The sequence below is a fragment of the Ambystoma mexicanum genome, chromosome 12, assembly GCF_040938575.1.
Source record: "Ambystoma mexicanum isolate Mex_15411 chromosome 12, UKY_AmexF1_1, whole genome shotgun sequence".
Lineage (NCBI taxonomy): Eukaryota > Metazoa > Chordata > Amphibia > Caudata > Ambystomatidae > Ambystoma > Ambystoma mexicanum.
The window spans coordinates 1,159,914,505-1,159,941,446 of NC_090936.1; the positions used below are offsets into that span (position 1 = coordinate 1,159,914,505).

Genomic DNA, 26,942 nt, shown 5'->3' on the forward strand with positions numbered 1-26,942 from the left:
CTCTTATATTAAGGAGCTAATACAAAATTGATGCTGCAACCTGAGCCAGTTGCCACTCCACTAGATTCACCCATGCAGATTTCCTTCACAAACATTGTCTTCAGTTCGGATGGAAGAGCATCAACGTCTCCAGGGCCTGCAGAGAAACTGTTGGAAGCTCTGCAACCAGCGTATCTCCTAACAAATACTGGTGACAATGTGGGGCCCATAGAGTCCACCCCTGCCACAGATTATATCCCTTCTAGATCCCTTCTAAGGGGATTCATCCATTCCACTTAAAGGTTTGGGGGCGGGGGGAGTGACTGACTTTTTAGGGCTGCAGATCCTGGAGGAACCCCCAGCTGAGAATGGCGAATTGGCCAGTGTGGTGGGCCTAAAAGGCGCGAACAGAGCAGGAATCCCACTCCAGAAAGACATGTTAGATGCCTGTAAAATCTGGAGCAGCGCTCATTCAGTAGCACCTATCAACAGAAAGCGAGAGGTAACTCATGGCAACAGCCTTCTGAGGCAGTGAATTTGGCATCACCTCCCATGCCTAGGTCATTGTGGGTGGCGGCAGCACCCATGTTCCATGAAGGAGCCTTCAGGTCTTCCTCCTCTATCATTCTGGGAAAGGAGGCTAGCTGTGCTGGGAAAGGTGGTTTATGCCAGCTCTGCTCTACAGCTTTGTCAGGCTAATGCTTCTGCCTTGCTGGATGCAGCGGACCAATGCTTATGGAAGGATTTTCAAGCAGACCTTACTCAGAAGAAACAGGTAGTCTTTGGGTTAAGGCTAGTGGATGAAAGGGCGATTGAGCAATACTTTCTTGAATCTGCAGCTCACCACATAGAAACAGCCTCTAGGGGCATGCGTATTTGTATGGACATGTAGATAACAGTGTGGGTACGGTCTACCATCTACACACAGATGTCCAGGATAAAACTTTGAACCTCCCATTTGAGGGCTCAGGTTTGTTCCATAGCTCAATTGATGAGGAGGTACACAAACACTTCCAAACTTACAGTAATATCTCTAGCAGTTGTCAATATGTTTTCTCAAAAACAGTTTCAACCGACTTCTACGAGGCAGGATTTTAGATCCAGAGCCTCAGGAGGCTTTCTTGAAAGGAGATAGAGGCAAGCTGAACCTTCTCTTAGCATTCCAATGAAAAAACAAAGGACGTATATGAAGGGCTTCTGCCAGCACACCTACACTGCGTCTTCCCAGGCTGAAAAGAAGGAAAAAGGAGGCAGGTATCCGGGGCAACAAGTCTCTGGTTGAGGGCAGTCACAGTTTGTGGAGACTGGGGCGAGGCGGGTTTGCCATATTAAAAGCATCTTGGGTCACGTTAGTCTACAGAGGCAACGGCTGGCGCCCTCCGAGCCCCTCTGCTTCCATTTCCTCCTTCAGCACATGTGGTTCGCTGTGCTTCAGCAGGTGGTGCAAAAAGCTCCTGGGCATGAGTGCCATAGAACCAATTCCACGGCAGAGTGGGGTCTGGGTTTCTATTCCAGGCTCTTCACTGTTCCAAAGAATAACCTGTCAGTCCTGAGAATAATGCTGAAGCTATAGGTAAAAAATTCAGGTTGTAATCTGTTAGCCATACAGAGCTGAAGATCAAGTAACAATACTGGATCACACAGCCGCTCTCCGTGCGACCCAATCTGGGCAAACAATAGTCTTAAATTGTAGTAAATTCTGCAATAAATCCGACGTAATGCTTGTATTCACAAGAAAAGGAAAAAGAGTCTGTTTTACACAAATGATTTATCCAAAACAAAATTCAGAGTAGTGCTGTCACTAATCAATTCTTAGGTCAATTCTTAGTGCGCAACTTAGAGACACTGCTCGACAATGCACTAGATTTGGACTGGATCAACGAGCACACACACATTTCTGAACAATGCTCACCCCAGAATCCCGAATTTCTCCACACTACCCAAGATCCACAAGGATCCGATCAAACCCCCTGGAAGACCAATAGTTCCATGTATGGACAGTTTAAACCAACCATTAGGTATTTATACCGATTTTTTCCTGCAACCCTTAATCCAGAAAAAAAACGACCTACACCCACGATACCACTCATTTCCTACAGAAACAAGTCCATCACGGTTCAACAAAGCCAATTGATGTTCACCATGTCAAAAGCTTATATACTTCCATACCACATGATCTTGGAATTGAATCAGTTGAATGGCTGCTTCTTCAATCACCTGATGTGCGCGCACAAAAAGAATTCATCTTGACTCTGCTTCAATTCATTTCCGAAAATTCTTACTTTCAATATCGCAACCATTTTTTTCTTCAGGCACATCAATGGGCGCTACTATGGCGCCTACATACGCAAATTGCTTTATGTATAAGTTTGAACACGATCATATACTCAACAAACAAGAATGGAAGAAAGATATCCACTTGTGGACGCGATACATTGACGATATAGTCAGAGTTTGGACAGGTACTGAGGCAACATATGACGCTTTCTTCGAGTACCTCAACAATATCGACCAACGTGTCCAATTCACCAGAGAAACATCACGTGATAAGATAACATTTCTGGACGTACAGATAATGAAGAAAGACACTGGTTACAGTACTACTCACTTCCGTAAGCCAACTGACCGCAACAATCTGCTGCACCGCTTGAGTTTCCATCAACCAAGTCTACTTAAGAAACTTCCCTACAGCCAATTGCTTTGAGTCAAAAAAATCGTTAGTGACCCAGAACACTACACATCACAACAACTTGAGATGAAGGACAAATTCCTAAGACGGGGCTATAAACAGGAAGAACTAAACTCAGCAATACAAAGGATCAATAGTCTTGATCGTGAAACTATCTTGTCAGCGCCTAAGAAACCCAACAGGGAACTGAAATCACCAGTGAATGTGTCGAAATTCTCTACTCAAAGTAACAAGATCAAGAAAATTATCAAGAAACATTGGAACATTTTCAAGAACGACACAATGGTACAGAATCTATTCAGCGAATTGCCAGTGTTTGCCTACCAAAGGAGTAGGAACCTCAGGGATGAATTGGTACATACGAGACCACTACCTAAAGAACTGATTACACAACGGACCGGTACATTTCCCTGTCTCCATTGTATTAACTGTAACTCTGTGATTAAAAGAGATGTCATTTATCACCCTCGCACAGGCAAGAAGATTTTACTTAAAACATATGGAACCTGTGACAGTGTAAACATCATATATGGCATCAAGTACCCATGTGGGAAATACTATGTTGGTCAGTCAACAAGAGCGGCTAAAATAAGGTGGAACAAACATCGATCCTGTATTCGCAATACTAATCTCAATTCAGCTGTAGCCCGACATTGGGTCGAAAACAACCATAACCTTACACAGATAAGGTTCTTGATCCTGGAGGTTCTGATCAAAAACAATCCTCATGAAGACTTGGGCCTGCGACTTAATCGTAGGGAGACTTTCTGAATTGACAAACTCGGTAGCTTAGCCCCAAATGGTCTTAATGAGAAAATCAACTATCACTGTTACATTTGAGATGTGTGGTCTCTTACTATTTTTTGTTTGTTGTACTTTGTATATATATTGCCTAGTTTTCTCCACTACTGCCTAATGATCGAATTGTTTGAATGGTTCCTATGGTTGTGTTTTTAGAGCATTCTGCGACACCCCCGTCGCACTTCCTGGACGCATAGTTTGGGTCCCTAGGTGCCACCAGTTGGCGGCACCTATTGATGACTGGGCTGATTCACTACATTATTCTCGATCTACTGTCCTGCTTTGTGGTTCCCATGTGGTTAATCCTTTCTTTGGTTTTTGCATAATGTCTTATGAATAAGGTTTCCGTAGTTTCAACCTCGTCGCACCTCCTGGACGTTTTGTCTGGGACCCAAGGTGCCATCTATTAGTGGCACCTTTGGCGACCTGGGGCACCATTTCACATTTAAATACCTAGCATAGTGTCCCTTAGGTAAGGTTTTCATGGTTTTACCAACATAGTATTTTTTCTATGTTTATCATTTTGTGTTTTTATTTTCAGGCACATTAGCGTGTGCCTCATCAGCCCAGTTAGCTTTACAATTGCGTGGTTCTCAGTGCAGTATAGTGATTTACCCATTTCACTCCAGTTCTCGTTACCATCGGCTTTGCCATGGTTCCCATGGTTTCATCTATACAGTATTTCTTTTGTTTCTATCACTTTATGTTTTCCGTTCTTTTTGATTCTAGACATATCATAATATGCCTAACCAGCGCAGCATAGCCAATAATTACCTGGCTCCCTTTTTGCGAGCTGTGATTCACCTCATTTACACTGCTTTTTCGGGACCACCGGCCTCGCTACAGCGCCAGGCAGTCACGTGGTACATAAAAAGAACCGTTGCCTTGGCAACGGCTGTACACGCTAGTCAGAGACTCTCCTCGAACGCGTATAGCAGCTTTCTGCCGATCCGAACTGCTCCTGGTAAGATGTTGATCCGTTTTGGATTATCCATATGGCCACTGTGTTACACACGGAAATCCTGTAGTAATTATGCTTCCATCCGACATTACAACAATAGGATCGACGGTATTGGTACTATTTTCCCGGCACTTGTAATGAACGCCTTCCATGCCATCCATACAGGTAATGGAAGCCTCATAAACCTCTCTTATTCTTGTGATGAGAACCTGCACGCTAGACTCATTATGTTTTTCTTTCTTTTTCTTTCTTTGGCTCATCATCCATGAATATTCCAACTAAATGGTATGTGCTGTTTTCACTTTCATGTCATGTTATATGTTTGTGTTTTGTTGTTTTGCCTATTTCTGTTGATCATTGAATCACCATGATGAAACTTCTGACTATACCTTACTCACCTACAATGTAACAGACTTGCCCTGAAGAAGGAAATGGATTGGCATATTAAGTCTGATCTATTGACAAGTCATGGCAATTGCTTCCTCACTAAGAATTGATTAGTGACAGCACTACTCTGAATTTTGTTTTGGATAAATCATTTGTGTAAAACAACAGCCTCTTTTTCCTTTTCTTGTGAATACAAGCATTACGTCGGATTTATTACAGAATTTACTACAATTTAAGACTATTGTTTGCCCAGATTGGGTCCCACGGAGAGCGGCTGTGTGATCCAGTATTGTTACTTGATCTTCAGCTCTATATGTATTTTAAGTCAGGGTGTCTCCAGACTTATCACAGCCAGCTCCCTTTAAATTATTTTTTGAATCATCTAATGGAGTATTATTACTTTGAAACTAACACAAGAAGATTTTTTACATAGTGGTACCCACTCATTTTCCTTTCTGTAATCTGTTAGCCAACCATAAAACGTCGCTCAACACCTCGATTCTAAACACACACAGTAAGCCATTTTTTACTTGCCAAGAGTCAATTATCACTAGCTAATGGATAATGATCAATGTAGCTTTCACCCCGGGCAGGGTGCGGACATGCCCGGTAACGACCCGCCAGCCATCGCTAGAAACTTCATCATCCGTAAGGTCTTAAATGTCCTCTTCATGAGGTGTATCAAAGGTCCTCTGAAACCTGGCCATAGGCATATAAGGGCTCTCATCATGAGGCCTTTTAGGAGCAAACTTTTCTGAGAACTCAACAAACTTCTCCAGACTGTTCATGCACCCCTCAAACTTTTCTCTGGTCCATGATGAGGAACCAGAGGAGTCCAGGGGAGGCAAGGGGCCTTCCTGACGATCCTCCTCCCTAGAACAATGAGATTTCTCAACTAGAGTCCTAGATAAAGACAGAGGACTCTCAGAGTAATCCACTCGTGTCTCCAGGCAGCGTGACGTGTCTTTCGACACATCCTTAGCCCGTTCTTTCTGTTTCAGCGTGTCTTACGACTCGTCTTTAGTCTGATCCTTCTGTTTCACCGCCGAAACGATGTTCGCCATACTATCGCTGATGCTCTGGGTCACAGGGAAGTGTTTAGACTGTGTAGGTGGTTGCGCAGTGGATTTCAGCGCGACCAGAACCTTGCGCGGCGTCAGCGCTCTCTTCTGAGGCGTTTTGACATCTGTGTGGCTTTTGGTGCTTGCCGGTATCGTGGTTGGGTGGAGGGCTGCCGATCACTGGAATCGACAGGTACCGCCAAAGTATCCAATGCACCCGTTGGCGCTTTGGAGCAATTTCATTGATCCGCTAAAGCAGAACCGTGGGTTGTGTGCTTTGTGTGGGAATCAGGTGTGTCCCTGTCGCCGGGATGTACAGTCCCCATAGCAGGACTCTCGTGCTCATCGTGGCAAAGAAGGAAGACGCGGAGCGAGGGCGTTCCAAAGTAAGGTCAATCAATGGCGTCCGAAGTGGAGCTTTGGTCGTTGCTAATGTCCTCGTCACACTCGGCAGCAGGGAGTTACTCTCGGCTCGTGACCTTATGTAGGCCGCCCACCGCTTTACACAACGCTCCTTAATAGTTTTAGGACCTTGGAGCTTACAGGCCGCACAGGACACCTTGTTGTGATCGAGGGGAACACACTTGTTGCATCGTCGGTGCTGGTCTTTCCATGGGAATTTTGCCTTACAGGAAGGACAAAATCTAAATGGAGTCCTGTCCGTAGCGCAGGAATTTAACAGCGACGACAAAACCAATGGAACACAGAGTGGTAAAAAGGAAAGACATTCTTGAAAAGAATATGACCACCCAGACCCCATTCTCCCTACTGTAACGGCCAGCCAGAATGCCTGGCCATGTGGTCGGCAGCACCGACCGGATCATCAGCTGTCGAAGTCCTGTTGACAGCGGTCTTCGACGGGGGTACAGGAAACAACTGATGAGAATGGAAAAGGGAATAAACGACCAAAGGTCGAGAAATATACCAATAACGCAATTTTTATTAGGAGAGACGCATAAGGCGACCAGCTAGCTGGCTGGAAAAAAACAATCTGATGGACCTCGACGAGTGAGGGATTTTTGGTACACTACATGTCACGTTAGGGATAGTGTTACAGGCATGCTAATGTTGACGTCCCCTTTCGATCCTCGAAAGACAAGATGCAATACTCTGCAGTTACCACTAGATGTCGAACTATATGCACAGCATGTGATTCTAAGCAGATTAACAAGCATCAGAATCATATTTCCATGTTTCCATGTGCCCCCAGAAAAAAGGATTATTCGCCTGTCTGACACTCACAATTCCAGTGCAGGATGTGGCCCTTCGGCTTGAATGCAGCTCCAACAGTTTTCACAGTTTATGCCTGCTATTACGGCTCTCATTCGGCTGAAGGGATTACAGATCTACCAGTACCTGGGCGATTGGCTCCCCTGCACTCCCTCAGCCGGGAAAGCCTCAGCAGCTTTTCTGATCTTGTTACACTTACTATTGAACCTGCGATTATCCATCAATCGGGGAAAATCAGAAAAGGAAATATGAACATCAGGCAGGACAGCAGTTTCTGACAGGAGAATCCTGTCGGCCTGGTGGTTTCAGAGTCTTGTAGGGCCGATGGCTTCTTTTGTTCTAGAAGTACCTCTGGCAAGATTGAGGGTAAGATGCCTCCATTTACATCTAGCAGAGTAGGGGAAGCAGCCTCAAACAGGCAATCAGCCCAAATCTCCATTCTTGATATTCAGCAGAACCACCTCTGGTGGAGCCGGCAGGAGAACCTCATGAGGGGCATGTCTTTTTCAGCTCTTCAACACAAATAGGTGATAATGATTCATACCTTACGGGTTGAAGTATGACGTTGCAAGACTTTTCAGTACATTGGCTGTGGGCCAGCCTAGACCATAAAGTGAAGAAAAAGGAAGTTGGTGGGAGGCACTACTGGTAATAGTCAGGGGTAATTCAAGGTAAATAGACCCCAAGGGGTCTTATGTTAAGTGTGTAAAACAGGTATGTGCTATTTCAGGTGCAGCAGGGTGAAGCTCGAGGCCACTCGAGATTCAAAATACTGAGGAACAAAACATGCACAGACTGTTGCCAGTCGGTAACCCTGTGTTGCACTCCAAATGGGAATAAAATCCCAACTGGTGATTCAGCCTGGCTGAAACAAGAGGACTCCCTTGTGGGAATACTAGTTCAGTAGGACAAATTTTCAAAAACGTTCAAAGAAAAGGGGTCAGCTTGTTCAAGTATTAAAGTATTACAATGGTGCTCAAACCTCTCACGCACATACTCAGCACAGAGTAAGAAGATCAGGAGTATCATTCAAAGAAATTGGCCCATGGTACAGATGGAACCGTGGACCCAACCCCTTTTTCAAGATATTCCTATTTTTGCCTATAGGAACAGCAACGCCCTAAGAAACAGCTTGGTGAGAGCAGAGCTATCGACCACTCCAATCACACAGACCAAACATAAAGGTACACAACCATGTCATAACTGTCAACATTGTAGTAACATTATACCAGGCAACATCATTTCGCATCCACACACTGGTAAACCAATCACGCTGAAACACTCGTGCACCTGCGATTCCACGAATGTGGTCTACGCTCTGAAATGCCCTTGTGGTTTCTATTACGTGGGTATCACTATTACGTGGGTATCACCACAAGAAAGGCTAAACTACGTTGGACTGAACATAAGTCCAATATCCGGACCAAAAATCTGAGATCTCCGGTGGCAATGCATTTTGTTGAAGCAAGGCATTCAATTGCCCAACTGAAATGTATGATCTTGGAACAGGTCAAACTAAGTCCGAGAGGGGGAGATATACAGAAGAAATTACTCCAGAGGGAGATCAGTTGGATCGACCTGCTCGATTGCCTCAGTCCCAGGGGCATGAACTGTGAATTCGACTTAATGTGTTTTCTCTAATCCAATCCACGTTCATTTTGTTGGTGTACTTGTAAATAGTGTTTTTTAACAGAGTCATACCAAGCTAACGGCTTGCATACAGATCATGGGTTCAAATGTATAAGTAGATGTAATACCATGGACTTTCACCATAGGAAACCCTCATGTTGGTAGGGCTCACGTTGTTAAAACTTTATAATCAATCCATTCCACTGTTACGGGCTTTGACCCGGTAGATTGTGAACTGGTGACTGACCAGGAGTTTAAGTTTGGATGCATTGTGAAGGAAGAGGGGAATCTTCAGAGCAACAGGCTCACCAGAGTTGTAATGTGCATGACATGAGACAGCTGAGCGGTTCATGATAAAATGTCTAAAAAATGGTGTGTACATTGCACCTACAGCGCCACTATAGAACACGCCTTAACTTACTATATTGATAACTAGACTGACAGTCCAGGTGGGAAGGTTGCAGACCGGCGCCTTAGGAGCGACCCACTCTATAGGTCTGTCACTCTCCAGTACTTGAACGGTGGGTAGGGGCATGAGGCAGCTTCACAACTGCTGCCGTGCCCCTCCCCCCGCTAAATCTGTCTCCTCACCTTAGCAGGTGCTGGTACTCTGATTGATCACTCGATATAACCATGATCCTTACAAAGTGGAATTATTAACAAATCCAATACCATTGGCAATGCGGCGCATGCTCCGTGCGCGTCCTTAGCAACGACTGCTGAGGCGCGCGCGTGCAGCACCACGATCAGCCTGAGTAGAATCTGTTGGCGGATTTGCCCATACAAAGATGGCGGTCCGCGTTAGGACGCGCATCGGTTCCCTGGGCAACGATAATAGCTTGGGTGAGCTGTGCAGCGCGTCCTCGAGGCGGGCTGCTACACTCAGTGTTCTACAGGCGATTTCTTTACTTACAAGTAAGTTACAACAATAACCGAAGCAAGCACTAGTAATTAAAATGTCACCATGAGTGAATGAGTGTACAGAGGCGGCTTTTCCACCTCTCACCCAACGACATTTACTACGAGAACGTATGCTTTGAAGTCACCCTCCTCTTCTTTCTTCACAATTGCAGTCGCTCTCGGTTGAAGTAACTGCCCGACACTGCCACTACACCCGGCGAGACATCTACGGTCTTTTGACCGGGTGAGTTACGATTAAATTATGTTCACAACACTTGAAAATCTGATCCCTCACAAATGATCTGATCCTTACAAGCTGTTTCTGTCATGTCATTTTAACTATACAGGTGGCCATGATTTTTCTATGGGTACCAAGGAAAGCAGGTTAGTTTATCTCTACCTCTGTGAGATACTTATTTGAGTTTCTCCAAATTCTGCATGAATCTAATTAGTGTATCCTTATACCTTTAGGAAACCCCACTGAAATTTGAAAACTGAAATTTGAATCTTGTTGAAACTAAAAACACATCCTGCCCTGAAGATGGATTTCCTACAATCCGAAACGCGTTGGCACTAACAAACCTAATAGGAATGTCTTTAGGAATATACTTCTGAGCTGAGTGAATGTGATTGCTCAGAAGCAGGGAATTTGAAATTGGACAACTGTTGTCTGTTCAGTTTTGTATATGAATAGCTCAGTCAGACTATACTGCTAAAAGGTGTATTTTACTTTTGTTACCTACTGTGTATATGTGTTGTTACAGAGCATTCTGTCCAGATCAACTGAAATGCAATCCTTTGTTTGTGTACTATAAACTTACTTTTACTTAGTATCCTGTGAATTGAATTAATTGAGTCTCACACCTTTTACACATTGAAGTGTGGGAAGTTGAATTGATTTTCAATGTGAATGATACAACTTAATGGCATCTAGGCCAACCTATTACCTGTTCTGAGCCCAGCCGAATTCTATGTTCACTGGGGACCTACAGCGTGAGAGGTTTGTGTACACCTGGAGCACCATTGTAATACTTTAATACTTGAACAAGCTGACCCCTTTTCTTTGAACGTTTTTGAAAATTTGTCCTACTGAACTAGTATTCCCACAAGGGAGTCCACTTGTTTCAGCCACGCTGAATCACCAGTTGGGATTTTATTCCCATTGGGAGTGCAGCACAGGGTTACCGACTGGCAACAGTCTGTGCATGTTTTGTTCCCCAGCTTAGACCATATCAATATTTTGTAGCTCAAGGCTATTTACATGGTACTGAGGGCCTTCCTCCTATTCATGACTGGCAAGGTTGTGTTATTCCAGATGGACAACATGACTTGTATGTATTATATCAGTCCACTTGCCTTTTTCTGGGTGTGAGGAGCTGCAGCTACGCGTCCAGCACAGTGTTTGCTGTGTGTTTTGCTACGTGCCTGAAATCAAGCACTGTCGCTTTAATCCTGCTGACTGCAGGCTGTGGGCGGCGACTACAAAACTACACGCTAAGCGCGGAGCGCGCGCGGAGTCGTGAGCAGAGTCAGTCTGCGTCAGTCCACTTGCCTTTTTCTGGGTGTGAGGAGCTGCAGCTACGCGTCCAGCACAGTGTTTGCTGTGTGTTTTGCTACGTGCCTGAAATCAAGCACTGTCGCTTTAATCCTGCTGACTGCAGGCGGCGACTACAAAACTACACGCTAAGCGCGGAGCGCGCGCGGAGTCGTGAGCAGAGTCAGTCTGCGTCAGTCCACTTGCCTTTTTCTGGGTGTGAGGAGCTGCAGCTACGCGTCCAGCACAGTGTTTGCTGTGTGTTTTGCTACGTGCCTGAAATCAAGCACTGTCGCTTTAATCCTGCTGACTGCAGGCTGTGGGCGGCGACTACAAAACTACACGCTAAGCGCGGAGCGCGCGCGGAGTCGTGAGCAGAGTCAGTCTGCGCCAGTCCACTTGCCTTTTTCTGGGTGTGAGGAGCTGCAGCTACGCGTCCAGCACAGTGTTTGCTGTGTGTTTTGCTACGTGCCTGAAATCAAGCACTGTCGCTTTAATCCTGCTGACTGCAGGCTGTGGGCGGCGACTACAAAACTACACGCTAAGCGCGGAGCGCGCGCGGAGTCGTGAGCAGAGTCAGTCTGCGTCAGTCCACTTGCCTTTTTCTGGGTGTGAGGAGCTGCAGCTACGCGTCCAGCACAGTGTTTGCTGTGTGTTTTGCTACGTGCCTGAAATCAAGCACTATCGCTTTAATCCTGCTGACTGCAGGCTGTGGGCGGCGACTACAAAACTACACGCTAAGCGCGGAGCGCGCGCGGAGTCGTGAGCAGAGTCAGTCTGCGTCAGTCCACTTGCCTTTTTCTGGGTGTGAGGAGCTGCAGCTACGCGTCCAGCACAGTGTTTGCTGTGTGTTTTGCTACGTGCCTGAAATCAAGCACTGTCGCTTTAATCCTGCTGACTGCAGGCTGTGGGCGGCGACTACAAAACTACACGCTAAGCGCGGAGCGCGCGCGGAGTCGTGAGCAGAGTCAGTCTGCGTCAGTCCACTTGCCTTTTTCTGGGTGTGAGGAGCTGCAGCTACGCGTCCAGCACAGTGTTTGCTGTGTGTTTTGCTACGTGCCTGAAATCAAGCACTGTCGCTTTAATCCTGCTGACTGCAGGCTGTGGGCGGCGACTACAAAACTACACGCTAAGCGCGGAGCGCTCGCGGAGTCGTGAGCAGAGTCAGTCTGCGTCAGTCCGCGACTGGCAGCACTGCACACAAAGCCTTGTGAAATGACTGCTCAAACTGGCCATGGAGGCCCCCAAACAAGGCACAAAACTATACAACAACGGCGGATGCTGAATCCGTGGACAGCTTTGAAGGCAGATTTTGCTCCTGCGTCCTCAAAGGTAAGCTCTGTCTTAAAGAGACCCATGTCCAAAGCATCATCTGAAACTGTAGACCTAACGGCTGATATGCACCAACTAGCAGCACTGGAGCCGTCTGTGCCTTCCACGTCTACTATTGCGACCTTGTCTGAGATCGCAGCGACAGAAGTGACCACCTCTCTCCTCGCCGACCCTGAAGTTCCTGTTACAAACACATCGTGCTCAAACGTTAGAGCAAAGAGCGCGGAACGATCAAAGAAAGTCTGTGCCGCGACCCCTGTAGAGCTCATGAGCACTGACTCACAATCCATCTCTCCCCATAAAAATCCTAATGTCTGCGGGCAATCCGCATTGTTGCCTGAGTGTGAAACTAATCAAACAGTTCTCGTAGCGGCACAATTCACGTCCAAACCAAAACCCACTACAGAGGAGGTCATGGCCGCGTGTGTGCTTGTGTACGACAAATCAGAAGCGAATGCTCCCACTGTGAATGATGTCGAGCCTTCGGATGTTTCCTCACAACGACCACTATTAACCATAACTAATTTACTTCCAATCTCGTTAGATTCCTCACGATCATTTCAGCCCAACCATACACTCCAGCCAACGTTAAATTCAATAGAAAACACTGAGGAATTCTTCACGCCTTTCGAAATCACTGATGTAGAAATCATGGCAGCCTCGCAAGATGTGGAAGGAACCGACAACTTGACCGCATTCGATGGGCAAATGCAAGCCGTGATGCCTTTACCTAAGGACTCCGAGGCTGTCGATAACGTTCCCGTGCTCGCTGAAGCTGAAACTCGTTACACACACAAAACTCAATCGAGTGCCTTACTGAAAACGAACTTTCTTACTGTCAATTCCAGGATGACGAAAGTAACAACGCCACACAGTTCTCCAGATTGCATTTCGATAAAAAGAGCAAAGGATCATGCGATACCAGGCATCACTCAGCCTTCACATGAGCCTATGATTTGTCATGCTAATCAAGGTCAAGCAACCTATCATCCCAGTCGTAATTTTGACATTGCAAGTGATCACCTGCACAGATCACGTGAATCTTCTGACCATGATTTGACAGGGAAAAGAAACCAAATGTGTGCAACATCATACAATAAAAGAAATACTGGTGGTGCAGACGATAGCACCATTAACACAATCTATACTAAGACGAGATTTCACACTTCCAATATGGCCTCCTCTAGTACGCCAAGAAACGTGAACCTACGGCCAAAACCTTCACAACATTCACAAAACATCTTTGTCACTGCAGCAGTGAACACGTCGTCCTCTAGTGAGCATCAAATAGAAAATACAAATAGCTCACAATCATTTTCAGCGGACAAAACCACTACTGACCCAAAACCAAGTCTTTCGTCAGCTGCAGCGATGCAGATCTATAACAACGTTCTAGCAGCTTCTTCTGCAGCCCTGCTCCCGTTCTTGAAGATGTACGAGTCACTGCAAGAGGCCTACAAAGATCAGACTTCACTGATCTTATCCCTCAAGGAAAAAATGGATAAATTTGACAATGTGACAAACTTTTTACAATCACAATTGTCCCAGGAAGCTGAACACACGATACGATGGCAAGAACGTTTGAGCGACCTTGCAGCACGGCATCATTGCCAAAATGACACCCTATCTGATGGGTTACTTGAAGCCGTGAAATGGATGAGACATTCATCAAACATGATGGGATTAAACATCGTTCCAACAAACCCTCAAGCATCCACACAATCGAGAAAAGCCTCAACACCATCGCAACCACAACCACAAAATACAAACGATTCTGTTCCATCCTTGAAGTCAACAGCCGTAGAAACAACCAACATCGTTCCGACTGTCAACGGTGGAGAAAGAAACTTAGCTGCGCCTCCGCCCGCACCTGCTCTTGTGCCAATGCTGAGCAACCAAGTACTCTGCTCAGCAATAAGTGCGCATCTTGAACCGCCTCTGACCTCTTTTGCAATCTTAGAAGGCGCGGCAAAAGCCATAAAGATCTCCACGACCTCTGATCAAAAAGCATTGCTAACACATGGTCGACAATCAGCCTCTGGGAAGAGAACGTATGCTATCAAAAAACGCGTTAATAACTCGAAGTCACAGAAATTCATCCGAAACACAATGCTAGACAACAAGTCAGCTTCATCTAGCAGAACAGAATTGCCAAAATCCAACAATAATAACATCGCTCATGTGGACAACGACCCTGGAAGCCATGGGCGTCTCACTGCCCCAGTGAACAAACGACAAAGAGTGGAATCAGACTGTGAAAGTCGAATGAGCAAGTCATCGGTTGAAGAAATCGATCTCTGCAATCTTTCAACCTACTCCGACGATCCTGAAGCCAGAATCCCCATTACTGTCCCTACTGTGGCGTCTGATGACGCTATTTACGAATTGCCACACAGAACAAACCCTGAGGTGGACGTAGTCATGAACCATAAAAATGAGCCGACGACTTCGAGGCCATCGTCCGATTGGCTAGCGCGGTTGAATCCCAAATACACACGCTCTCAAGAAAAGAAGAAAAATCGTTATATTTCTCATGCCTCCTCATCTCTAAGAAACGGCTCAAGCCCAACGAACTGCAAATTGAGATTACAAAATCTAAATCGAGAAGATCGTGATCTAAATTTGAATCGCAATAACGTATTGAAACTATTTGCCTGTATCCCAGCCCTACGAACAATAGTGTCTGATGACATACGAATTGTTGAGTATGCAACAGAAAAACGCTGTGACCAGGTTCTATTACATATTACCGCGGCCTCGGTACGAAACACCATTGTAAAAGCTTCAGAGGAATTGCTATCGTTTGGGTTCGACATCTCTGTAGAACCTACGAGCACAAGACTCGACAGGTCAAACACAAGCGGACAGACAATGCTTCAAGCAACGCAAAACCGAAGATGTGCCGAGCTACGCAGAGCAATGACCCCCAAAGAAAACCTACGATCAAATAATCACTCTACTAAAACCACTAATCATAATAAGGATGTCGAACGACGCTAGCCATCAAGGATTGGAAACAAGTGCACTCGCGAATTCATCTCATGGAACACTCGAGGATTCATTCACCTATTTAATAAATTTGACGTCAACTTAGAAAAAGTCTTCGTCATCTGTTTGCAGGAGACCTGGTTATGTGACCCCCCGTCACGAGATGGCTTTCTGACATTATTAAACCCAGCAATCAAAAATCTAAAGGGGCGACCATCTTCTGGCTTACTAATGATGATTAAAATAAACACCAGGTGGCGCCTTGTCGAGTCCTCCAACCTCAATCCTTTTGTGCAAAGTGCATTGCTTCAGACCACAGATGCCAATTCAAACACAAAGAAACACTTGCTTGTCTTAAACGGATATTGGAATCCAAACAAAATCAGCACCAAAAATTTCATAAATACAATAACATCTTGCATTGACAAATCACTAACCGATTATAAGAATTTATCTATAATTTGTGCAGGTGATCTTAATTGCTCATGGTTTAAACACGATCTCGTCACGAAGACGTTTAAAAAATTAACTCGAGATGAAGAAAAAAGTAGAGAGTTCAAGTGGAGGCAGGCACTACAGAATCGAAACTGCTTCATGGTAAATGGTCAAGCTACAGGAGACCAACCCCCTCAGCCAACATGGTCTTCTCGGAACGCGCAGTCAATAATTGACTATTTCTGGATCTCTCAACATCTTCTTGACAACGATCTGTCACTGTCAATAAGAACTATGCCAAGTAGCGATCATAAGCTTTTCAGACTGGCCTGTACAGTAGAATGGTTATCTGATGAAAGAACCTATGAACCAACAATCTCTGTAAATACTGGCGGAAATCGTCTCAGAATTGACAGTCCTAAGATTGACAAACTACGACAGCAATTTTGCCAGGACAGCGATCTGTCCGTGAACTACGCTCCTCTGCTTCAGGACTTCATTATAAGAAAAGCTGCAAACCGCATAATGGGTACAAATCATAAACATATCTCGTCTTCAATCCTGACTCAAGCCAAACAGACCATGCGACGCGATATTAGAGCCTTAAAGAAGTCAGATAAGGCAGCCAGTGCGATAACTGCAATCAAAGACGCAATACGCGTACGTCGCCAAGCATACCGCAACTGGTTGAAATCTCAGAAACAAATAATTGAGCAAGACAAAGCCGAGCATCTGATGAAACATCTAATTCAGAAGAATCCACGGGAAATTTGGATAATCCTGAATACTGGCAACTCGAGACATCATCATACACCATCCAACACGATTGACGCCGATACATGGGAACAACACTTTACTAACATCTTCAACAAACCATCCTATGAACATATAAGTACATCCCCAAATGAGCTAACATCCTGGAATATTCAAATAACTGCGGAAGAGATCAGAGTTGCAATACGTGCCCTCAAAAGTTCGCATGCAGCAGGTCCAGATCTAATATCTAACATGATGCTAAAGAAGAACGAACAACAATGGGCGAACTTCATTGAACAACTGTTTGCACGCCTGTCCAATTCAATGACAATACCTGATTCCTGGCGAGAGGCGATCATAGTACCAATCTACAAAAAGGGCAACCGGGCCGATACAACCAACTATCGCCCGATTGCCCTGTTGGACACCATAGGAAAAATCTTCGCCTCTTTTTTACGGCAAAGGCTAACAGCATGGTCTATACAAGAGCAGATAACTGACACCCGGCAAACAGGCTTTACAAAAGGCGTAGGTGTGGAGGTAAACCTGCTGTTAATAAACATATTAAAACTTGAAAGCCTAAAAGCAAAGTCGAGATTATACCTGGCATTCATCGATCTGAGAGGTGCCTTCGACAGTGTCAACCGCAATAAACTGTGGCAAAAACTAATGAACTGGAAGTGTCCCAGTGACTTGGTTGCACCAATAAGAGCTCTACACACAGAGACTACCATCAAAATAAGATTAAACAATCAAGGCCTACTATCTGACCCGATCTCAACAAACGCAGGTGTAAAACAGGGATGCCCATTAGCATCCGAACTTTTCAAATTGTTCATTTATGACCTTCCAGCATATCGTAAAGATGTGCGCTGCTTTCCACCGAAATTGAACAATAATGAAATTGGATGCATAATCTACGCCGATGATGTGGTTTTGTTGGACCAAACACAGATAGGTCTGCAACGCCAGTTAACAAATCTTCGTGATTACTTAAAAAAAATGATTTGGAGCTAAACATCGAAAAATCCAAGATCGTCATCATTGGTCAACGACGTACCAACAAACAGAAAGCCTTCGTGTGGAAAATTAATGACAATCGAATAGAGGTAGTTAATTCGATCAGATATCTGGGAATAATATTTAATAATTCAGTGCACGAACACCATTGGAAGGTTGATATGGTAAGCAGAATGACTCAATATAGCATTCAAGGCCAGCTGTTGAATAGAAACTTTGGAAAGTGCACTCTAGCTCCAGTCCTGACCTTTTACATGCAAAAAGTGATTCCTGCAATTACCTTTGGTTCAGAGGCTGGTTGGAACATTGATGCCCTGTTTTGGCAAAAGCTAGAAGGGATCTACTGGCGGCGCGTCCTGAAGCTCCCTCCATACATCTCCATGATCCAGATAAGACATGAACTCTCCTTAAATTCCCTACACACCCACGTAATGTGGAAATCACTAACAGCACTACGCAAAATGAATTTGAATCCCATAGCGCCGGCATTTGAAATTTTTGCGGGGGAAAAAACTACTGGAAACTTAAAACTGTTAGATGAGTGGAAACAAATAATGACATCAACCCTATCAAATGCTGATCTGACCATTGCATGATCTGCTGACGAGACCACAATGCATAAAAACAAAATTTGAACAATGGTGCTGGATAAAGAACAACGAGCGACGTCTGCAGATGAAGACCACCTTAGACTCTGGTATCGGACAACACAAACTAAATGTTACAAGTAGATACCTAACAAACTGTCCATCCCGTTATCACCGCGAGCAGTTTCTAAGACTTCGTCTAAATGCAATCAAAACAAAAGAAATGATGTGGGGTCGTCATTTTAAAGAAGCTAAGGACAATCTATGTCGCTTTTGTTATAGCGAAATAGAATCCTTAGAACATCTTATCACCAAATGCACGAAGACCACCTCAAAGAGAATGCAACATCTAGGAGAATATATCCCAATAGACTGTAATACTCGAGATTGGTGGTCAAACGTTGCAGCCGGACACAGTATAAAACTAAGCTGCGCGGTAATAGACTACATAGGCGCCTTAAATCTTGATGACCCGTGAATGACTTCACGCAATTGAATTGCTCTTTCCTTAGATTACCTTATGCAGCACCGTAATGCGGATTTGGCTGGTTGCATTTTGATGAATGCTGTCATCTTATAACAAAAGTCTGATGCTACATTGATTCCAATGTGGCACATCAGGCTGACGTTAAAATAAAAAAAAAAAAAAGAAAAAATGATATCAATAAAGGGGCGAGGGGGGCATCAAAACCCCACCGTGTGCATAATTACAGATTTTGAAGTGGGTCCTCGATCACCATGTATTTATTTTGCAGAGCCATTCACCTTCCAGGGGTAAAGAAAATTGAGCATGCAAACTGAGCAGGCTGGGCAAAATGGAGAGCTAAATGACTGTTCTTCAAAACAATCTTCCAGAAATGAGCCTTCAACTAACTGACATATTTGCTGCATCACGAGAGAGTAGGGGGTCTAGGATTTTGGCTCTCTGGACAATGCTCTCATCATTCCTTGTGAGTTTTCGCGAATCTCTATGTTTCCTTCCATGCCAATGGCTCGCAAAGTAATAGCCAAGTGTATGACAGTATGGGATGCTTCAGGGCTCCTATGTGGCACCACACTGGCCAGCCAGGACATTGTTTTTAAATCTGCTGGAACGGGTGACAGAAGGCCAGATGTTTATCAGATTATTTCCAGAGATTTATTTTCCTCAAAAGTTGAGCTTGGTCAGCTGGTTCCAGAATTGCTGACCTTAAGGCACTTAAGCCTTTTGGGAAGTAATTTAAAATCATTCAGGAAACCTTCCACACACTCCAAATACAGAAACAAATAGATCCGATTTTTCCCACTGGTCAGTACAGAAGGGTATTTGATTTTGTATTAGCTCTTAGCTTGTATCAACAAACGTTTAGCTACATAGCACAGTTACATATCTCCATTAGATTTCATAAAAATCCTTTCAACATAGTTATCATCTAAAACCTATGCACAGAGTGATTTGGAACATGTGCTTTCCTAGATTTCTCATTTAGCAGGATCCGTTGATTGAACTCCTGTTGCACGTAAATGATGCGATAGGGCTCTATGTGAAATCTCCAGACCTTTCTTTCCACCTCTAGTGGTGTGATTAGCCGGTACTTTGAAGTATTGTTGCATCTGTTTCCACCAGTGAAATCCCCTCACAGGTTTGTGGGACATCAGTCTAATCTTGACAACCACTGCACATAAACCTTTTGAACTCATAGCCACAGCCGATATCAAGCTTATTACATGGTAGATGCCTCTCTTAGTTGCAATTACCTCAAACAGGCATAAAAGTAAAATTTGAGCTCTCTTCCTCAGATATTTATACAGTGATCCACAATGACATGGTGGTTTTGTGGACTCATCCAAGGGTTTTTACCAAAAATAGCCTAATTCCTTCATTTCAATTTCATTTAAGTGAACAACTTAGTTTATCCTACTAAAATATATAACCTTAATAGAAGAAAAGCAATTACAATCAGGGGATAGAACTGCAATGACTGCAAGTCAGCAGATTACTACATACTTTGCACAGTTCTGTGTAAATTGCACAATATAACAATCCCAACATTCTTCTCTCCTGACAGTGAGCAAATTTAATCAATTAAAGAATTACATGACTTTGCCATTACTGATCAATGGGTTTTATAGCACATTAACAGGGCACCTAATCTCACAGGATTTACCACTGGGTCAACATTTTCTTTAATATCGGGCATAACAAATCACCATGGATGTACATGTGATTTGTATTTGTCTCGAATATCTTTCTTGGTATTCTATTTGTATGAGAGAAGTCAGAAATTTGGCATTGTGACATTTGTCTGCATTGCCATCAGGCTCCAGTAGCTTCTATGCAAGTATATTACAAAGAAGTGTGTTAATTAAGCTCATGAGATAACAGAGGATGACGGCAAGAAAATATTAACACTTTAATGTGTTATCATTTTCCAATGAGGCTTGTTTGATATTATAGTAATATGTATTTGTAAAAATAAGTCTAAAAAAAGTATTACAAGCTTGTGTACCTTGAGGTTTGCAATTGTTTAACAATCTAGAAAATTAACAAACATTGATAAAAATCTAAAATTAATATCCCAGCTGACTAACTTTTGCTTGATGGATAGCAGTGTGTGCCAGAATCCAATAAATCCAGATGAAGTAATTACTGTCAGTCATATATAGCATGGAATGGTGTTTGTATAGCGCCCTACCACCTCGAAAACTGTATCTTGCACTTGGAACAATGGAACCAGCTATATTTTTAATTGTGGTGAAAGATTAAACGATCTGTTAAGTCTATTCTCAGAAGGCAGGAAATTCCTAAGTTTGGTCCCTTCTACTGATAACCTTCAACCACAATTGGCTAGTTTGCGATTTGAAATCAGAGGCCGACCTGGGTTAGCTGCTCTGAGCTGATAAGAAGTTAAACAAATATTTAGAAACAGCCCCCCACGCCCATTTATGCACGGCAGCCAGTGGGTCATGTGCAAAGCAGAGGCATCCTAGCTGAAGAGATTTGCAGAAGCTGCAACCTATGAAAGTTTACCTTTGAAAGACCCAGGTAAATATCATTACAAAAGCAGAGTCTACTTGAGAGGAAGGCATGGACCAGATGTATTCGATAAGGGAAATCAGAGTAAAAAAAACATGAATTTGAGACTTGGGGACAGTAGTGCTCAAGCAGATCCCAAGTTGCAAACCTGCAAAGTTGGAGGGGGACGCATTGGAAAAAGGAGGATGGCCAACATGACTACTAGATCTGGGAAATACTGTTTTATGTTGCCAAAGTCAATGTCTCAATACAGCTTGCACCATGGTACAAACTAGGTCTCTTTAGGGTACATGTCAAGTTTAAACCTGAAATACCAAATGAGGTGGCACAGAGAGGACAAAAAGCAACTGATCTGTACTGATGATTTGAAGGGAGGTAAAGAGATGGACTGCTTGCAGCCAGTCAAAGGATTTCAGTAAGGCCAAAGCACATCTCTGATCACTAGCCAAAATAGTGGGCCCAGGAGAGTGGGTTGGCCGACTGTCATTTGTCACCAACAGATCTCAATCAATCATCAGGGTTGTGACTCTAGCCCCATCTACACCATCCTGAAATCATCCATAGCTGCAATAACCTCAGATTCAGTGCTCGAGTTGGGCACAAGGCCAGCTTGAAAATCATCCAAAAGACAATTCCATTAAAGTTTGCAGTTAGGTGGGGCTATTGCCTCCATGAGTTTTTCGGGATTTGGAGAGATGAGAAATAAGTTGAAAGTTAGATGGGTCCACTAGATCAAGGGTAAGCTTTTATGAAAATAGGGGCAATGATAGCGGGTTTATCAGGAAAAATTCCTGAAGAAAGACTAGCCTTAATAAAAGCACAAAACTCTGACAATTGCAGATGCAGCTTCTTTAAAAAAAAACAGTGGGACAACCTCATGGGGGTGGAGAAGGGAGGTGATTCTGTGGTCAGACATTGAACCACAGGCTTTGATAATTTCATAATTTGAAGATATTATGTCTGGGTTTGATTTCTCAAATTGTGTCCGTTATAGGTTATCTAATGAGCAAATGTGTTCAAGTGATCAGCCCCCATTTCTAATAGCAAAGAGAGGTAATGTACCCTGTGTAAAGCCAGTATTGGTACTTACATTTTTAAAACACAAACTAGTCAAGTCACAATACTCTCTCGTTCTAATACATTATCACAAAGTTAAATCCAACCTTAATTCTCAGAAAAAGGTGATCACTCACTCTCCCAACTTTGCCCAAATAGCCAAAGCAACACGCAGTATGATTTCAGAGCCCTCAAAGAACACAGAATCCCAAATCTTCAGAACAGTGTGGTTTGGAAGGCAAGTTGCAAACAAGGTCAGGAACCACTGCATCGTGAACACATTTGTAAGTGGTGGTTCATAGCCGCCTAAAAGAAGAAAAGAAAAGTTTAAGAGGAGGGCAACATTCACAATGTCCACAAAAGTGAATATTCTTGCTGACTTCCTAGCACTTGGAAATAAAACATGTATGGATATCAATTAAACTGGTTGATGTTCATCCACACTGCTGCTCCATTTCCTGAGATTTCTTGCATTACTGTAGATCATTACTTTTTAAAAGAAATATGCATATTTTGATACCCAATGTACAAATGGTATTAACTCAGCTTACACCACACACAATTCACAAACTGTTGTGCATTTTCCATCAACCTTGGATACACCCTTTGTTACACTAACTGAACACCCCTAACCAACACCAAACAGCAGAACAATACACAACAACCAATTTGCATGCCATAACCCAAGCCAATTCATCCTGGTACCACAGCCATGCAAGGCTCCCCTGCGGACACAAATGCATCTGTGCTTGAGAACCCCTAGAAATATCTAGAAACGTAGAGCTCAGGGAACATCCGGTCTCATGCATCAACACAACAGCAAAGCTATAGTGCATCTCCTTCGCCCATCTGCCCCCCTGCATCCTCACCCATCCCTCTCACTTTCAGAGCACCTTTGATTATGCAAATGGCACCAGTGTCTGGTATAAATCCCAATAACGTAACAAAAAAAACCTTATGCTGGGATTGGCATTTTGTTCTTCTCTATCCTTTGCCCTGGGGCCTCCTATGCTCTATCCTTTGTGGAACAATACTTTCCCAAACCAGTGAGCTTGAAAATCAATGATCTACCAATTGACATGCATCATCTAGTCTAACATCTGTTGGCAAGGAAATAGGGTCCTCCCGAACCCCCAAGTGCTTTGGAGTTAGGCAAAACCTCTTTAAGGTGTTATTTTTGACTTGGTGGGGAAGAGGAACACTGGGAAGGCTCTCTCATGCAAACAATCACAAATAAGCACTGAAGAAGGTAGTTATTGTCGAAATATAAGGTGCAATTAACTATTAGTTGGATAGATTTGTAATGTCAGATCCCAGGCATTTTAAAAGCTTAACTAGTGCTGTAGATGAGTAAAACTCCCCCACCTTCCCAGAAGGAATGTGGCCTATGGGATTCAAAATAGACCACAGGCTGTGGTGTCCGTCACTATGGCCAGTGCAAATTGACTCACCAGGTGTCCACTGTCCTAGGACTCATGTTTTTGTGCAGCAAAATGCAGAATGGGATAAACTATAAGTATAAAGTGTGGAGGAAACTACAGGACACAGATAAACCTGAGCAGGATGAGTGAAATATGGATAGGAATGAATGAACATTGTTTATAGATAACAATGTTCAGTTTTCTTTGGTCTAGGCCTCAAGGTTTGTAAAAGTCTGCATAGCTGCATTGTGTTTTTGCATAGTTAGCAAAATGGAGGAAAGCATGAGCTACAGTGTGTTTTTGCATAGCTAGCAAAATGTAGAACAGCATGCCCTGACAAAAATGCTGACAACAAAGAAAAAAGACTTTGGAGCATCCCTATTATGGAAAAAGGACAGATTGGGATGAAGCCATGATCCAGCTCCAATGACATCACCATGGCAAGACAAGCCTATAAGAAGGAGAGGGACAGGAGGAGACCGGTCAGGCAGCAGAGTCCTTTGCGAACATCCTTATTTTGTAAGATTAAACTTGTTATCCTTACAAGATCGCTTTTTTGCCTTATTTCCCTAGAAGGAACAAGTTACTTACCTGTAACTGTTGTTCTCCAGCATGGGTCTGTCATGGATTCACATGCTCATGAATATTCCCCGTCCTCAGGATGGGAATCCTCGGTAAAGAAAAAATCAGTTTCAGTTTCGTTTCTGAACTGTCTTTCTACTAATAACCAATCACTGGTCTCTGGGTCATACTGCCCCCAGCCAATGACTGCCCTCTACCGAAACCCCTCCTCTGGCAGTCACCTTCAGATTTGGTAGCACGTAAAGTGGCAGTATGACCAAGTGAAGAGCCGCAGAGGGGAAGGAGGGAGGGTTCGCATGTGAATCCATGCCAGACCCATGCTGGAGAACAACAGTTACAGGTAAGTAACTTTTTCCTTCTCCAGCATGGGGTCTGGCATGGATTCACATGATCATGAATATAAGAATACATAGCAGTACACACATGCACAACCACGGGAGGTGGCAAAAGGCTCAACATTAAGCATTACATAAATTCAACATTAAGCAACTCTTACCTCCTCACCAGGCCCACCTTCAGGCGACAGGTTGCGCAGCACTGCTTGGCTGACTCTGGACTCCTCCCTGGAATCCCGGTTGACGCAGTAGAATCTTGTGAAGGTGTGCGTCGACCTCCACGTAGCAGCCCTGCAGATGTCCAGCAGGGGCACACCAGACAACAACGCCGTAGTAGCAGCGATCGCTCTGGTCGAATGGTCTCCCGGACGGCCGGGCAACGGTCGGTTGGCCAACCGATGAGGGTGCATGATGCAGCCGGAGAGCCATCTGGAAATGGAAGCCTTCAAGAGAGCCTTCCCTTGGTTCACAGGTCCAAAGTTAACAAACAGCTGTGATGTCTTCTGAAAACTCTTTATTCGGTCCACATAGAACTTAAGCGCTCTAGCTACATCCAGCGAGTGCAAAGTCCTCTTGGCTGGCGACGAAGGAAACGGAAAGATGGAAGTCCGACTGCACCTTGGGCATGAAAGAGAGGTGCGTCCTCAGCACCACCTTCGTATCGTGAAAAGTAAACTGGATGCTTGCAGAATAGGGCCTGAATCTCTCTCACGCGTCGTGCGGAGGTGATGACCACAAGGAACACTGTCTTCCACGACAGGAACTTCAACGGAGCAGAATGCAAGGGCTCGAATGGCGGCCCCATGAGCCTGGTCAGCACCACGTTGATCTCCCAAGCCGGGGCTGGAGCCTTCAACGGTGGGAACGATCGGAACAGTCCCTTCATAAATTCCTTCACCAGTCGATGAGACCACAACGACGGCCGTCCTGTAGTTCTGGTGTATCGGGAGATCGCTGCCAGATGTATCTTGATGGAAGCGTGAGCTAGTCCAGCTTTGGCCAGTGACAGTAGGTATGGTAGCACTTGAGGTGCCGTAATCCGTAGAGGGTTGATCTTCTGTGCACGGCACCAGACAGAGAACCTCTTCCACTTATGTCTGTAGCACTTGAGAGATGAGGACGCCCTGGCCTTTGCAAGAACCTCTCTGCAGTCAGCCGGGATATTGTACCCTCCAAACTCTAGTGCTGCAGGAGCCAGGCCTTCAAGTTCAGCGACTCCGGATCGTGATGAAGAATGGCGCCTCCCTCTCTGGAGAGGAGATCTGCGTCCGTCGACAGCTTGACTGGTGGGGACGCTGAGAGGTCCAGAAGGTCCGGGAACCAGATCTGTCTCGGCCACACCAGTGCGATGAGGATCATCCTGCACTGGGACCTCTTGAGCTGGCTGATGAGTCGAAGCAGCAGCGGTAACTGAGGAAACGCATATAGGAACAGGCCGTCCTAGGGGAACGAGAAAGCGTCGCCCATGCTCCTCAGCTGGGGAAACCTGCTGGCGAACCTCTGGCACTTGGAGTTCGTCGCCGTCATGAACAGGTCGATCTGGGGTTTGCCCCATCGTTGGAAGAGCCGATCCACTTGATCCTGGCATAGTTCCCACTCGTGGCACAAGCGCAGCTCCCTGCTGAGTGAGTCGGCGATGATGTTTTTTATTCCTGGCAGATGCAAGGGAACCATAAACATCCATTGGGCAACGGCCCAGTGCCAAAGAACCTGGGCCTCCTTGGATAGGGCTAGGGATCTGGTGCCACCCTGCTTCCGTATGTAGAACATCGTGGTGGTGTTGTCGGTGAAGATCCTCACGACCTTGTCCTTGAGAGACAGGAGGAACGACTTGAGCTCCCAGAACACGGCGCGGAGCTCCAAGATGTTGATGTGGAGAGGCCTCTCTTCCGGGAGCCAAAAGCCTCTTGCGTGGAGATCTCCGGTGTGCGCACCCCATCCCTCCAGGGATGCGTCCGTCGTCACCGTCTCCTGATGTGCCGGGGTCTGGAAGTCCGTGCCCGCCGTGAGGTGTGCACGGGTGCCCCACCACTGAATCGCCCGACGGAAAACCTTGTTGAGCGGGATCTTGTCTTCGAAGCTGCCTGCCGCTTGCATCCAGCGGGCGTCGAGGAACTCCTGTAGAGGACGTATCCGTAGCCTGCACAGGCGCACTAGGTAGATGCATGAGGACATCATTCCAAGGAGGGACTTCATGGATCTCACCCTGGTCACGTCCGTGGCTAGCAGGCGCTGCACTTTGC

The 26,942-nt window shown here is 44.9% G+C and overlaps 1 protein-coding gene across 5 annotated transcripts in view; it reads right to left on the minus strand.

Moving 5' to 3' along the window:
* TBC1D30 (TBC1 domain family member 30) overlaps window positions 1-26,942 on the minus strand; it is a 956,754-nt gene that overhangs the window by 261,049 nt on the left and 668,763 nt on the right. For all 5 annotated transcript variants that reach the window (XM_069629763.1, XM_069629762.1, XM_069629764.1 and 2 more), the window contains one exon: window positions 22,499-22,667. In XM_069629763.1, the coding sequence (XP_069485864.1) occupies window positions 22,499-22,667 (169 nt within the window). The remainder of the gene's footprint in view (window positions 1-22,498; window positions 22,668-26,942) is intronic.